Here is a 16103-nt window from a genome sequence, read left to right as displayed (position 1 = left end):
TTAGGCAGGCTAAGACAGATCACAAGAAAAAACTTGATTAGGAATGAATAAAAGAAGCAAAGAGTTCTTTGTTTATGTTAATACACTAGAGGGAAGGTAAGGAAAATACCACATTGGTCCACTTGACATGATCCTGTTTGGGTTGTTGATAAACTAAATAAATATTTTGCTTCTCCATTTACACACGGAGTTCTTAGTGATAAGGATAGCAGAAGTATACCAAGTAAACTTGGACAAACGAGAAGAAAGTGGAAGGGAAATAGTTGTAAAAGTAAATAAGGCATCTGAGGCTAATGGGATCTGTCCAATTATATTAAAAGAAGAAGAAAAGAGGTAGGCAAACCTTCAGCCATAATATACTATAAGCTTGACATTTGTTCCAGGAAAAAAAAAAAAAAAAAATGAATTGGTTAAAAGAGTAAATGCTGAACTACCTTGAGAGGAATGAAATTATAGAGCAATCAAAGCACATAATTATTATGGGGAGATCTTGTCTCATCAATCTGCAATCTGATTGGTAACAATGATGTAGTATAAAAGGAACTGGATGCAAAAAATTATTCTGATATATAATTATATTTCAGAAAACTTTTGTCATTAGGGACAAGTTACTTCTATGGACAAAGGGATGGCTGAGTGGCAGAACACACAAATTGATTATTAATCAGCACTTCTCTTTTTGGAATAATGTTATGAGTGGAGTACCCCAGGATTCAGGGTTAGTTCCCTTATTATTTTCAATATTTATTGAGAGTGTTGTTTAAGGCCTATCAGATTTTAATGTCTTAAGTTTGTAGATGATAAAAAAGCTGGTAGGGTGATTAATGACAGGAATCAGGGTGTGGTACTGCAACAAGATCTCGAAAAATTAGGCAGATGGGCTGAATAGTGGCAATTGAAGTTTAACATTGAAAACTGCAAGGTATCTGGATATTAGCAATCTCAGAATAACATACCAACTAGGCAGTCTGTATCATACTGAAGTTAGTGGAGAACAAAACAAAGGCTGCTAGGACATATAGGAAATTTCCCAGCAGGGACAAGAAGATGATTATCATGTTGTATAAGGCATTGGCTAGGCTGCATGTTGAGTACTGCACACAGGTTTTGAAACCTCATTTTGAAAGTAACTGAGGTTTGTCACTTTCAAAATAAAATGTTTTCCAGTGGCTGAGTCTTTCAAGACTCAGTCACTGGAAAAAAACAATGGAAGAAATATGTTTGTGAATAAATACAAGTATCTCATTACTTTTGGAAGGAGAATGTAGGAACATTAGCATTAGTTTGCTTTCTTGCATACAATGCAAGAAAGCAAGCTTATGCAGCATCAGCCAAAAAAAAAAAACTCCCATTTCACCCCTCCATTCATTTCAATTTCCCATCCAGCTCAGTCTTAAATTTATTTTGGCTAACAACTTCCACAACAAAAGATGGAAGTCTGTTCCACCAATCAACCACTTGCTAGCCAAAGGCAAATTTCACACATATGTTCTACAAAACTGTCTTTCTTCAGTTTTAATCTACGTCCCCTCAGGTTCTTAACCTGAGCAAGAGGAAGAATCCCATCAGCATTCAGCTTGCTCAACCCATTCAAGGTTTTATAAACCTGAATCAGATCACCTCGCAGGTGCCTACTCTCCAGGCACTGCAATTTGCAGAACTTAAGCCTGTCTTGGTAAGAGCACCCCTTTGTTCTCCCCCCCCCAACCTTGTTGCCCTTCTTTGTACTCGTTCTAGCAACTCTACACCCTTCCTAAAATGAGGCCTCTAGACCTGTACATCATCATCCATTTTCAATCCACTGCAGGATGAAGGCCTCTCCAGCAACTTTCCAGTTCCTTCTGTTTTGAGCACTGGCCATCCATTTACTACCCAAAAACTCGTGAATTTCATCTATCCATCTCCGCCTTTGTCTTCCAGGTTTTCTTCTAGCTCCTCTTGGGTACCATTCTGTTATTTTCTTAGTCCATCTGTCATCATGTCTTCGAGCTATGTGTCCTGCCCAAGACCATTTTAGTTCTTTAGTTTTGATAAGAATGTCCTTTACTTGAGTTTGCTGCCTAATCCATGTGTTTCTCTTCTTATCTAACAGTCTGATTCCCAATATAATGCGTTCCATTCTTCGCTGTGTAGTTCTCAGCTTCTCTTCCATTCTTTTGGTGAGTGACCAAGTTTCACTTCCATAAGTCATGGTGGGGAGTAAACATTGGTTCATTATTTTACGTTTCAGACAAACTGGGATATTGCTCTTCAGTATGTGACTATATTTCCTGAATGCTATCCATCCAAAATTTATTCTTCTCTTGACTTCCAGCCATTTATCATCATTATAGCTAATAACTTGTTCCAGATAAGTATATGACACCACCTTTTCAATTACTGCTCCTTCAATCATTATTTCCCTTTCTGTGGCATACTTGTTCATCATTACTTTTGTTTTAGCCATATTCATCTTTAGTCCAAAATCCTTACTAACTGTGCATAACTGATTAAGATTTTCCTGTAATTCTTTGGGAGCGTGGCTTATGACCACAATGTCATCTGCAAATCGTAAATGGTTTAGGTACTCTCCGTTCACATTGACTCCTTTCTGCGACCAGTCTAATCTTCTGAAAGCTTCCTCAAGGGCAGTAGTAAACAGCTTTGGAGATATTGTGTCTCCTTGTCGAACTCCTTTCTCGATTTTAAATTTCCTACTGTCTTTGTCTAGTCTAATAAAGGAGGCAGCACTCTCATATATTTTCTTCAAAATCATAATATATGGGGTATCTATGCCTTGTCTTTCCAGTGCCCGAAACATTGCCTTATGCTGTATGGAGTCAAATGCCTTTTCATAATCCACAAATGCCAGGCATAATGGTGTTTTATATTCATTTGCTTTCTCCATTAGCTGTGATATTACGTGAAGGTGATCCATAGTTGAGAATCCTGTCCTAAAGCCAGCTTGCTCTTTCGGTTGATTCTCATCAAGTATTCTTTCTAATCTGTTAGTAATGACCCTTGTGAACAACTTGTAGATGCGGGATAACAAGCTAATTGGTCTATAATTTCCAATTTCTGATTTATCTCCTTTCTTATGCAGAAAACTATGATTGCATTATTCCACTGCTAGGCATCACACCTTTTCTAATGCACTTTGTGAAGAGCCTTGCCAGTTTTTGTGTTATATCTCTTCCTCCCAATTTTAACAACTCTACAGTAACTTCATCTTCACCCGGGGCTTTCTGATTCTTCATTTTCTTCAATGCACGTTCTACCTCATCAGGAAGAATATCGGGTATGTCGTATGTGTTGCTAATTTGCAATCCATCTTCCCCACTACTGGCATCATTCCCTCGCTCCTTGTATAATTCCCTATAGTAGTCTTCTGCTATTTGAATTATGCCTTCTCTGCTGTTTATAAGTACACCATCGCTATTCTTCAGTTTCAGTATCATTTGTCTTTCTGTATTACTGCTCATGGCTGCTGATTTAAATCCTTTGTTTTCCCTTAATGCTTGTTCTACTTTTCTTGTGTTAAATCTTCTTATGTCCTCTCTGAGTCTATCTAATGGCTTTGCATAACTCAGTATACTCAATTTTCTCCCTGTCAGTGTTTTTCTTGCTGTTCATTTGTCGTCTTCGGTTCATCATGACAAGTGTTTCTTGACTAATTTTTTCTTCTTTGGATTTCTTTTTCCCTATAGGTTTCTTGGGCTTTATCACTTTCAGAAAGTTGTAATATTCCTTGTCAATATCTTGATCCTGAGCAGTCTGCAGAAGCTCAAACTTGTTCTTAAGTTCCAGTACATACTGCTTTTTCTCTTCCTCTGTTATCTCAAAGACCTTTGTATTATTTACTCAAGTCAGTTTTTTCCTTTCCTACATCTATATCAAGTGTACATCTTACCATTCTGTGATCACTTCCAACATTTACCTTATTCAGGGCAGTAACATCATTCACGATATATCTTCTGTTAGTGAGGATGAAGCCGATTTCATCAGACCTGTACACAGTACTCTAAGTGTGGACTGACCATTGCCTTCTACAATGGGATAATCACCTCCCTGTCCCTGCTAGCAAAATTCCTATATATCATTGACAAGACTCCATGATCTGCCCTGCTCAGTGAACTTCATATTTGACTGCACAATTACCCCCATGTCTTTTTCACTTTCCACTTCCCTGAGTGTAGTACCACAGTTGGTAGATTTCTCTTGGGTTATTACTACCCATATGCAGTATTTTGCATTTATCAATGTTAAACTTCAGTTGCCACTTCTCAGCCCATTTGCCTAAATTACCTAGATACAGTTGGAGTAGCATACCATACTGTCTTTACTGTCGTTAACAATCCTGCCAACATTTGTATCATCTGCAAATTTGGACATTAATCGTGATATATACCTTCATCAATATCATTGATGAATACACAAAACAACAATGGGCCCAGCATCGAACCCCGGGGAACTCCACTAATAACAAACTTGGATAGGTCCCCATTGTCCATGAAGAGCAGTGTCCATTGATTACCACCCTCTGTCATCTCCCACTCAACCATCCCTTTATCCATTGTAGCAACTTACCCTTAATACTATACCTCAACAATCTGTATAGCAGTCTTCTATGTGCAACAGTATCAAAATCTTTTCTGAAAGATTTTGATACTGTTGATAATCAAAATAATTATAATGATTTTGATAATCTTTTCTGAAAGATTTTGATACTGTTGCACAGGGAAGACTGCTGATACTATGATGTGGTCACATTCAGTTCATTTATGACCACATCATAGTATCCAATCAAACTGGTCAGACAAGACCTCCCTTTAACAAACCAAACCCATGCTGTGTCTTAACTATTACTGCAGTCTTGTCTAGATGATCCTGCATGCTTCTTTAACCAGTGACTCCATTATTTTCCCAGGAATACAAGTTAAACTAAAAGGTATATAGTTATTTGTGTCATCTTTTGAACCTCCTTTGTGAATTGGTGATACATTTTCACACCTCCAGTACATGGGGACCTATCCTGAGTCCAGGAATGCTCTAATAATTATGGCTAAGGGTTTGCTTACTTCCTTTGCTGCCTCATTTAATATAACTGGATAGATCCCGTTCACCCTAGATGCTTTCCTTATGTTTAACTTCAAGAATTTCTCCTACACTTTGCTCTCAGTTATTACAAAATCACTTAGCTCTCTGTTATTGTTTGATAAACTTCTGGCATTCCCCTCCTTGAATAACTCCTCACGTGTGAATGTAGATGCAAAATACTCATTCAGTTTATCAGCTACCTGAGCATGATCATCAATAGTCAACCCATCTATGTTAAGTGGTCCAATCTGATTCATCCCTTTCTTTCTGCATTTTACATAAGTAAAGAACGCTTTGCTGTTTTTCTTTACATCCTCTGCCAAAGATTTCTCGTAATCTGCCTTCGTCTACCTAACCTCCTTTGTGACTTGGTTACAGACACGCTTATATCTGCCACAGGATTCTGTGTCACCTGACAATTTATATGCATCCCATACATTTTTCTTCTCTGCCATGAGCCTGATTAATTCATCTGGCATCCATTTAGGCCTGAACCTTAAACAGTATTTCTTAATTGGAATGAAAAGCCTATTAGCCTCCAAGATTAAGTCCCTGAAGGCTTCCCATTTAGAATTCAACATTGGTAACATCATCAGTTGATCCCACTGTACAGAATTTAAAAACTGTCTGAGACCCCTGTAGTCACCTTTACAAAGGCAAAAGCCCTTCCCTTTTAGCATTGATGGTAGTTACATCTTTAAGTAATTCCCATATCAGCACATTGTGATCACTGTCACCCAATGGTTCCTTTATCTGCAAATTCTTAATGCATGAATAATCACTGCTGATAATCAGATCAAGAGGATTACTCCCTCTGATTGCCTCTTGAACATGCTGCTGTAGAAAACAGGCATCCAATAAATACAAGTCTTGCTAGTGTGCAAGTAACCAACTCACAAGTTCCAGTCAATATCTGAAAAGTTAAAATCCTCCATTATAGGGCATTCTGATTTACTGGCCCCACTATTTCTCAGCACAATTGCTCATTATACTTACCAGATTCATTAAGCCTATAACACACACCTATTCTCATTTTTCCTTTCCTTAGGACAGCTTATGTCTTACCAAACAGACTCAACATTGCATTTTCCCCAACATCAATTGGATGCACTTGCTTACATTTTATGTTTCTTAAGTAACAGCAATACCCCTCCTCCCTTCCTGTCTTGTCTATCCTGTCTGTACACATTGTACTCCCCAAATTCCAATTCTGCACTGTTTATATCTGTGTGACACCACATCTCTGATATCCCAACAATATCTACCTTTGATGTCTCGACCAGCACTTCAAGCTCATCAAATTTATTAACTGTACTTCTAGCACTGGTGTACATGCAAGTATATATGCACTTGTTTCTACTCTTAGTTACCCTAACACAGCTCATGTATTTATGTGTTCTACTATGACTTCCAACAGTCCTGGAAATCTCCACTGCCTTGCTTTCCATGCTGCTGCTCATTCTAATAGAAGTAGTGCAAGAATAAATTTTTCCTCTGCATGCAGCCCCTGTTAACATTTTATTCTGTGTAACCCCCCCCCCAGCTAGCAGTTTTCCAACCCACCTAACACTGCCACGATAGCATCAGCAAATATTCTTGCACCCTTTCTATTTAAGTGTACCCCATTCCTGTAGAAGCAGTCTCACCTGCCAACAAGCAAACAAGAAATCAGGCAAACTAGATTAAACCTATTGATTAAATGTTTCCTGGTCTTTCTTAGTTAATAAATTTGAAATTAACTTGGTTTAGTTTCAGAAAAATTGCATCATGCTAAAAAGGCTGCCGTTCACAGTGCTATGAAAGTAACCACTTCATTGGATGCTGAGTTTTGGCAGATATTTTCAAAAATCACAAGAGTTTCAATTACTGTAAGAAGCAATATCTTTTCTTCTTTTGTATATTTTATACCACTGTGTGGAAAGGTTACCACCTATGGATGGGTGGCTTTTTAAATAAATTAATTTATTCCCTGTAGTGTAGTTATCTCTATAATGAATGTCCTATCTTTTTCTACATATAGAGCAAAAAATAAATAAATAAAAAATAAGAGAAATGTAACACTACTAGTTAAAATGAACTGTGTCAGAATTTCCTCTACCAATAACAGATTTAGCAGATTTTTTAGTAGAATTTACATACACTATTAGGTGATTAAGATATAAAAAGATGAGTATTACTACTTACTCTTTCAGAAGGAAGAAGAATAGAAGGGGTTATAATATATTTATAAATGCAGCCTTTTACTATTGTCTTTAACCGGTCCACAATTAGAGGATGAGCACATGGATGGTAAAGCATAACAACAGCACCATGCTGTAAACGAATTTCCTTATTTACTTTCTTTAAAATGATATTTAAGATATTTTTATTTATTTATGTTATGGTGAATTAAATTCTGTTAAAATTATTAGTAGCTTATGGATAAATATAATGAGTTTAAATACAAAATTTAAAGCTCAAAACACATTAATACCAAAAATAAAAATAAATTCACAAACTTTAAACAATTCTATAAATATCACAATTTGGTATATGAGAGAGAGTACTAGACCAACAATGTAACCCTTCAGCAACCAAGGGCTGTAAAGAGTAAATTCAAAATATGTCACAAACAGTCTGGTTTGTGACATATTTTGAAGAGCACACTATCCAGATTCATTTTATTTTATGGTGAAAATTAGGAAAAAGAACTTGAACTCACTGGATGTAAATGGTTGTAAGTTGTACTTTTCAAGAAAATGCATGTAGGAGGAAGGTTGTTTCAGGGACCAGAAGGAGAGAATAAAAAATTATTGCATATGTAGAGCAAATTTTATCAGCAGCATTTAGCAAACTATACATTAATATTAGTAATCTGATGTAAGTAAGAAAAGCTTATACAGTATCAGCTTTAAAAAAAAAAATTAAACACTTCATTTGTCCATTCCTTCCAATAATCTGTCCAAACTTCAAATTTATTCAACCAACTTACAACTAGGTGGAAGTGTCTTGTACCAGTCAATTACTCTTTAGCTGAATGCAAATTTCCAACCATCTACTCTTGAAATATCCCCACATCCTTTTCCCAATTTAAATGTGTCCTCTTGTGAGTGTCATCTAAGAAAAACTAAAGATGCATTTGTACAAATTGCATTTAGTTTATTTACGGAAAATCAGTCTTCTGATTTTCTGTAAATAAACTGCAATTTACAGAAAATCAGTCTTCGGCGATAAGAATACACCTTTTTTTTTTTTTTTTTTTGTGCAACCAACTAATCTTGTTTCTCTTCTCTGAACCCTTTCCAACAGATCTATGTTCTCTTAAAATGAGGTTTCCAGATCTGCATGTGGTATTCTAGATATATAGCCTTAACAATGCCTTATATAAAATGGGAAAATCATCTCTGTCCTGCTGACAAAGATCCTGTATATCACTGACAGAAACACCACAAGCTGTTCCAGCAACCTGTTTCCAGTCAGACAATTTCATGTTGGACTGTACAACTACTCTCAGGTCTTTTTCTTTCTTCACTTAAGTATAGTGTGGGAGATGATATGTTATTCTGGGATTACTGTTGCCCAAATGCAGTGCATGACAGTACCCTGCTTACTGTCAGGTTATGCTACTTATCACTGTGTCTACCTTTGTATTATCAGCAAACTTAGTTATCAAAATTTAAATACCTATATCAATATCACTAATAAATATTAAAAAGATTAAGAAGCCCAACACTCATCCCCCTGTGGTACCCCAGTCATCACATTAGCCCACAGAGTATATCAAGTATATGACATCAAAATTATTCTTCAAATTCAGTTACAGTCAGTCCTCGTATAACATGTGTTTACACTACACAAATTCGATCATACACGATTTATAAATAGGGAAACGATATTGTATATAACATGAACCGAATTCACTTATGCATGATTCACCTTTGTGTTTACAAGAAATGGCAGTCAAAAGCGGAATCACCCCAACTGAAAGTAACACGATAGCAATGGAAAGAAGATTCTGAAAATGTATTTATATTTTTTATATCAGTGAAGGGGAAACGCGTTTCACCATAATAACATAAAAAAACCCACACAATTCCAGCAATCAGTATTATCGCAAATGCAATTAGATCGAGTTTACTACCAGTTTATAACAGATTCCACTAGCAGGAACGCAACTGGAAATTGTTTTTGTTTTATGGTAGTAACCCCCAGAAATGTACTTTAGTAAAATGTGAGCCAGCGAGGTGTTCATAGTGTGTGTGTGTGTGTGTGTGTGTGTGTGTGTGTGTGTGTGTGTGTGTGTGTGTGTGTGTGTGTGTGTGTGTGTGTGTGTCTACCTTTACGGTGCTGTTTATTCAGTTGCTACATGCACACAGCTTTGTTTATGTGTATCAACCATGCCTCCTCATTTTGTAATTGGGCTTTATTCCCTAAAAATGAGTAAAATACTTAAAAGGTGTGAAAAAAAAAAAAAAAAAGCATCCTGGTGAAGACACTACAGATTCAGAGAGAAAAAGAAAAACAATATCGATAAACAGAGGCAGACTGGGTCAAAAATTTGTAGTGGCCTCATACTAGCGTTTATGGCCAAAATCACACCGGCTTCCGGCCCACCACCGGGAAAATGCCGGTGGGCTGGAGGTCGGTGTGATTCCCCGGTAAGGCTTATGGCCAGTCCGCCTCTGTTGATAGTGAAAAAATATGAAATTGTGAAATGCTTTGAGCGAAATGAAAGACCATGTGATATTGCATGTGCTACAGGCCTAAATGAGGCAACGCTGAGAATTACAAAGAATGCGGAGAAAATAAAAACAACTTTCATAGCAGGAACAGCTCAAAGTGTAATTAAAACCCATTAGATTAAGACACAAAGAATTGGAAGAGATGGAATGGCTGTCATCTGCTTGGATAGAAAATCAAACAAAAAAATAAGTTTGCTTATGATAGAAGCAAAAGCATTAGCAATATTTTATTATGTAATAGTCGTAATAAAATATGTAAGTATTTTATTTCAATTATTTATTGTTTTTGGTAACGTTTTGGTTACAAATGTGTGTTCAATCTTGGGTAGTTGGCACCTAACCCTATTTTTCCCATAAGGCCCGTTGTTTATATTGCATGATTTTGCATTGCACGAGGGTTTCTAGGAACACGACTATCGTGCTATACGAGGACTGACTGTACTTAATAGCAACTTCACAACAGTTAACCAGATTGGCCAGGAATGATCCCCTTTAACAAATACATGCTGTGATTCAATAATCTTGCACTACTTCTTTAACCTATTGAGTCTATTATTTTTCCAGACACAGAAGTCACATTTATAGGTCTTATATGTAAGTACTCACTTCACCCTTTGAACTACCCTTGTGATACCTAAATATAAGAATGCTCTCATTATTATGACCAAAGGTTTAATTTTAAATATAACTGTATATCATGCTTGGTATATCATGTATATCATGATTGGGTGCTTTGTTCACTTTTAGCTACAGCAGTTTCTCTTCCATCTTACTTTCTGTTATTATAAATCACAACTCTCAGTCAGTATTAGATAGACTTCTTTCAAATCCCAGTCACTAAAAACTCTGCATGTGTGAACATAGATGCAAAACAAACATTTATTAAGTTTATTGGAAATCTGTAGAGGAACATCAACAGTTAAGTAATTCATATGCAGTGGACCAATTCGATTCAACCCTTTTAACATATTCAAAGAATTCCCTGCTACTTTTCTTTGCTAAAGACTTCTCATTACTGCCTTAGCCTACCTAACTAAAATGTAACCTGATTACAGACTAGTTTGTACTTTACATACTTTAATACTCTGTATTCCCTGACAATACATAATCATCTCATGCATTCTGATACTATGCTCATCAATTTGTCTAGTATCCATTCTGGTCTAAACCATGTACAAAACACTTAGCAGCCTCATGATTACTCCTCGGAACACTTCTTATTTGGCATTTACAGTTCTAACAACATTATCAGGTCCTCCTGAAAATATTTTTAAAAATATCAGAGGAGCCTATTACCTTTGTAATAACAAAATCCCTTCCCTTTTACCCTTTCTCAGTAATTATTTCTTTGAATAACTCACAGTAAATACGCTATGACCACTGCCACCTAAAGGTTTCTCTACTTGATTGATTAAAAATACATGACAAATCACTGGTGATATTCAGATCGATAATATTGCATTCTTTCATTGCTTCTTTACCATGTTATTGTTGTAAAACAACAGTCATCCAGCAAATCAAGAAATGTTTTGTTTTGAGTGAGATCAGTAGCGTAGCCAGGAATTTTTGTCAGCAGGTACATTGACAAAAAAAAAGAGCCAATTGCCTGATGCTAAAAAGCCACAAAACTAGATTTCGGCATCAGGGGGTACAAATTGGTCCTTCAGGTTGTCACAGACATTCTCTCAGATATGCCAGACAACCTGTACTTGCTACCTGAGAGTCTAAAACGCTGATGGAACTGATTTTCGGGTGACACTTAGGTCAAGTGGACCCAATTTCGGCAAAGTCGGATGATCTGTGTCAGCCAAATCTTCTGCTTGCACCTTCACAATGGTGGGACTGTTAGTAATCCTGGGTATAACCTCCATGCACAAGCACATGGTGGGTGACCACCCAGTTGTGAACCAACGTAAGCAGGGGTCGAGGTGTGTGCCACAACATATGGAGGAATGCCGCCCCTCTGTGTCACCAGGCAGTACTAGGTGATAGATGACTCTCATCAACTTTGTTTATTGGAGGCTTGAAGTGGTGGAACCCATGTTTAGTCTCCAGAGCAAAGTTCCGGTCAACCCTTCCCCATTTCTTCCATCATGCAGTATGATTGATGACTTTTGAGGTTATGATGAACATCGTGGCGAGATCCATTCTTCCCTGCATTTCGAGGGTACAGCTCTAAAATGGTGTTGGCAGGCCGGCTGCTAATTAGTACACTGGATTGAACCTATTGGTAACTCTCTAGGAGGCTTCCAGATCATCTAGTGTATAATCTTGCTACCTCTACTCTGCCAGATAGTGACTAGAAGAAGTTCGAGTAGTGTGACTGCAGGGGGGGGCATTATTGAGGTCACATTATGTCAAGGATCTGGGTATATTCTTACCACGTGTACGCCAGGCGCCTCCGTAGCCAGGTGGGAAGGAGCAGCAGTGCGTAGCACACGCTTCTTGATTAGACCGGGGTTCGAGCCCGTCACCACCAAATACGGAGGATGCGGAAAGGTCAGGGAATGACCACCGCATATCCCGGAGCAATATGGCCTTAGTTGCTAATGCTCCTAAAAACCAAATAACAAACAAACAAACGTGTATGCCATATCCAAAAATTTCATTACTTCATACAGCATGTCCACCCACTTTTTCTTACTATTGAATACACCATGAATTGTCAAACTAATAGAGTAAGCTAATCTGCGAAAAGATCTAAACCTCCCAAACACTTCCTAATTCATTTCACAAATATATGTGGTCTGAATTCTAATCTCAACAATGTTCATTTCCACTTGCAGTCTGCCAAACCCCATGTACTTTTTCTGACAGAATCTCAGTTATCTTTTGATTTAACTACTGCTCATCTCAGTTGCCCAAATTATTTGCTGTGATTACTTTCGCCTCAAAGGTGGTACTTGTACATATGTCCGTTCTGATATTCTTTCTCAGAGACTTGGTAATTTAGAATCTCCTCTTTTCGATCTTCTCCGGCTTAAAATCTCTCTACCTCATTGTGTCAAGTTCATCTGTTGTCTCTACCGTTCTCCCAACTCCACTAATCACTTGGAGCTCTTTGACTTCCTCTCTTTGCAACTTGACTTTCTCCAGTCCAACTTTCCTAACAGTGAGGTAATTTTCCTTGGTGATTTTAATGTTCACAACTCCAGCTGGCTTCCGTTTTCTAGCAACAGCTGGTCGAGATGCTGAGGCTTTTGCAATTACTAACGATCTTGCACAGATTGTTCATTTACCTACAAGAATACCTGATAATCCTAACCATACAGCCAACACGCTTGATCTTTTTCTCATAAACAATCCTTCTAAGTACATGGTCGAAGTGAGAGGTCCTTTAGGCACCTCAGATCACAACTTGGTGATTGTCTCTTTTCCAATGGAGCTTTTATCTCATGGCTATTCACAACCTCATATTGTTTGGCATTAGAAGAATGAAAAATGGGATGACTGCGAGATTTCGTTTCTTCTTTCCGTTGGTCTGTTTTGAAACTTCTGATTTCAACGTTTGCTCAGATCATGTCAGTGAAATTATTCTTGCAGGAATGCAATCCTTATCCCACATTTCACTTTAAAATCTCGTCCTTTATCAAAACCTTGGTTTTCCGATAAATGTGCCAAGGCTATTCAAGAGAAGAACAATGCATATCATAATTGACTTGTTTCTAATTCTTCAGTTTCATTTTCTGCCTACACCAAAGCTCACAACAATTGTAAAGCAGTTATTAATCAGTCCAAACTAGAGTTTGAACAGGCTAAGAGTAGAAAACTTGCTTCTTGCCCTAATGGTAGACGAGCATTCTGGTCTCCTGCCAAAGCTATTGGCTGCAACTTTTGCCCATCTCTGCTCCCAACTCTGTCCAAACCAGATGGTTCTGTTGTCACTTCAGCCAAGGATAAAGCTGACCTGCTAGAATCCCATTTCATTCTTCCAACTCATGTATTAATGATCTTGGTAAAACACCTCCCACCATTCCCAACATGCTAAATTCAACTCCTCCTGTGGTCTTCTATCAAAAGGATGTCAGAAAAATTTTGACGAATCTTGATGGTAAGAAAGCTCCAGGTCCCGATGGTATTTCTCCACTTGTTCTCAAAACCTGTGCTCCTGAACTTACTCCTGTTCTTTGCTGCCTTTTTTTCACTTTCTTATTCCAAAGGTGTTTTTCCTTCTGCTTGGAAATTTGCTCATATCCTGCCAGTTCCTAAAAAGGGTGACAAATCCCTCCCATCCAATTACCGTCCCATTGCAATTACTTCTACTCTTTCTAAAGTAATGGAGAAATCAATTAACTGCCAACTTTTAAACTACCAAGAAACCTTCCGTCTGATCAACGATTGGCAGTATGGATTCTGTCAGTTTGATACAGTGGTGATATTCTGGCTTATATTACCTATTTATGGACTAATCCAATGGAAATGTTCTGTGAAACACAGGCAGCTGCTCTTGACATCTCAAAGGCTTTCGATCATGTTTGGCATAAAGGTCTTCTAAACAAGCTTCCATCTTATGGTTTGCCAACTGTTTTTTGTAATTGGTTATCCAGTTTTCTCTCTGATCGCTCACTGAGGGTGATGGTAGATGCTCGTCTTCTAACAGAAAGGCTCCCTGTCTTCTAACTTCACCATACTGACTCCACTAATGTTGGTATCCCCCGGGGTTCAGTTCTTTTACCCACTCTTTTCCTCTGGTATATTAATGACCTTTTTCCACTGACTGGAAATCCTATACATAGTTTTGTCGATGATAGCACATTGCATTCTACTTTACATTTTGAGAATCAGCTTCAACTTCTCGAAAATCTGCTACCAATTCCTTAAATGCCGATTTCCAGTGGGACAAAGCCAACTTACTTGATTTCAATCCTTCTAAAACTCAGCCTCTTATATCTCGCAAAAAGGATTCTTCTGCTCCTATGCTTATCTTTGGTGATACTCCGATTTCTAGGCAAAATGATTTATCTCTTTTGGGGATTTTTTTTTTTTTTTTGTAGTTGTTGGCGCATTGGCTTCTGTGGCCATAGTGCACCTCCCAAGGTTTTTTGCAGTACTTTGATCCAAGCCCGAGGGGGGATTCAAATCCGCGACCTTTGGGTTGCCAGACAGGCACTTTACCCACCCAGCTAGCCCGGTCGGCCTTTTGGGGATTACTCTGACTTCTAATCTCTCTTGGCACAAGCATATTACAAATATTGCTTCCTCTGCATCTAAAAAACTTGGTTTTCTCTCTCGCTCTCGGCGTTGCTTTTCTTCCAAACAGCTGTTCACTCTGTACAAATCGCAAATCCGCTGTAGAATGGAATATTGTTCCCACATATTCACATGAAATATTGTCCCCTGAGAGAGGTTTTGGGGGCACCACTGGGGTGGTGCCTCCAAAACCTCTCTCAGGCTTCTTGATTCCATTCAGAAGAGAGTAGTTAGGTTAATTAATGATTAATCTCTAACAGAGTCTCTCCACTCGCTGTCTCATAGACTTATTGTTTCTGCTGCATGCCTCTTGTACAGATATTTCCATGGGCACTGTTCTTCTGAATTCGCTTCTCTAATTCCCGCTCTCTCTTTCAAAAGTCACAGTCCGAACATGTGCCGCCACCAACCAACATCCATTTACTGTGCAACTTCAAACTCACAGAACCAACTTTTCATATTCCTTCTTTATTCATTCAACTGCCGTTTTCTGGAACAATCTTCCTTCATACGTATTTCCTGAAAATTACAGTGTACAGAAGTTCAAGTCCAATGTCAACAAATATCTTCTTTCATCTTCTCAATCTCAAATCCAAGCACGGTACTAAGTTCTATAGTTTCTAATACCTCTCGTGTTTGGGGTTTACATAAAAAAAAAAAAAAATGTATCTGCTGACCCTACCCTGGCTATGCCACTGAGTGAGATGCAACCCCTATTCCTCTCCTGTCAATCAATATAAAGAAAATTAAAATTCTCCAAGATATTCTGATTTTCTGCCTGCTCTATATGTACATATAATTTTTCATTATATTTGTTATAATCACTTGGCCTGTAAAAGAGTTCTGTTGTCATCTTTGCTTTCCTGGCAAATATGTCACACCAGACTGATTCATCATTATGCTGGCCAGTGTATTCATACTGTTTTGGAATGAATGTACTTTTAACAAAAATCAGAACTCCTCATCCTCCACCCTACTGTCATGTCTCTCCATTCTGTACACATTAGGGTCACCATTGAAATTCTGAATCTGTTATGCCTACAATGTTTGTTATACTTACAATGTCGGCATTTGATGACTTCAAACCCATGCCTATAAGTAAATGTGTGCCTGTTC

At 37.9% G+C, this 16103-nt stretch overlaps 1 protein-coding gene across 3 annotated transcripts in view; it reads right to left on the bottom strand.

Annotated features, from left to right (window-relative positions):
- The window catches only part of LOC150076554 (uncharacterized), a 198790-nt gene that overhangs the window by 42396 nt on the left and 140291 nt on the right, over positions 1-16103 (bottom strand). For all 3 annotated transcript variants that reach the window (XM_090388182.1, XM_090388180.1, XM_090388181.1), the window contains exon 8: positions 7261-7389. In XM_090388182.1, coding sequence (XP_090244308.1) covers positions 7261-7389 — 129 coding nt within the window. The remainder of the gene's footprint in view (positions 1-7260; positions 7390-16103) is intronic.

Source organism: Mastigoproctus giganteus, chromosome 13 (genome assembly GCF_048544385.1).
Source record: "Mastigoproctus giganteus isolate SK-2022 chromosome 13, ASM4854438v1, whole genome shotgun sequence".
NCBI classification, from domain to species: Eukaryota; Metazoa; Arthropoda; class Arachnida; order Uropygi; family Thelyphonidae; genus Mastigoproctus; species Mastigoproctus giganteus.
This window is presented reverse-complemented; position numbering and strand designations above follow the sequence as displayed.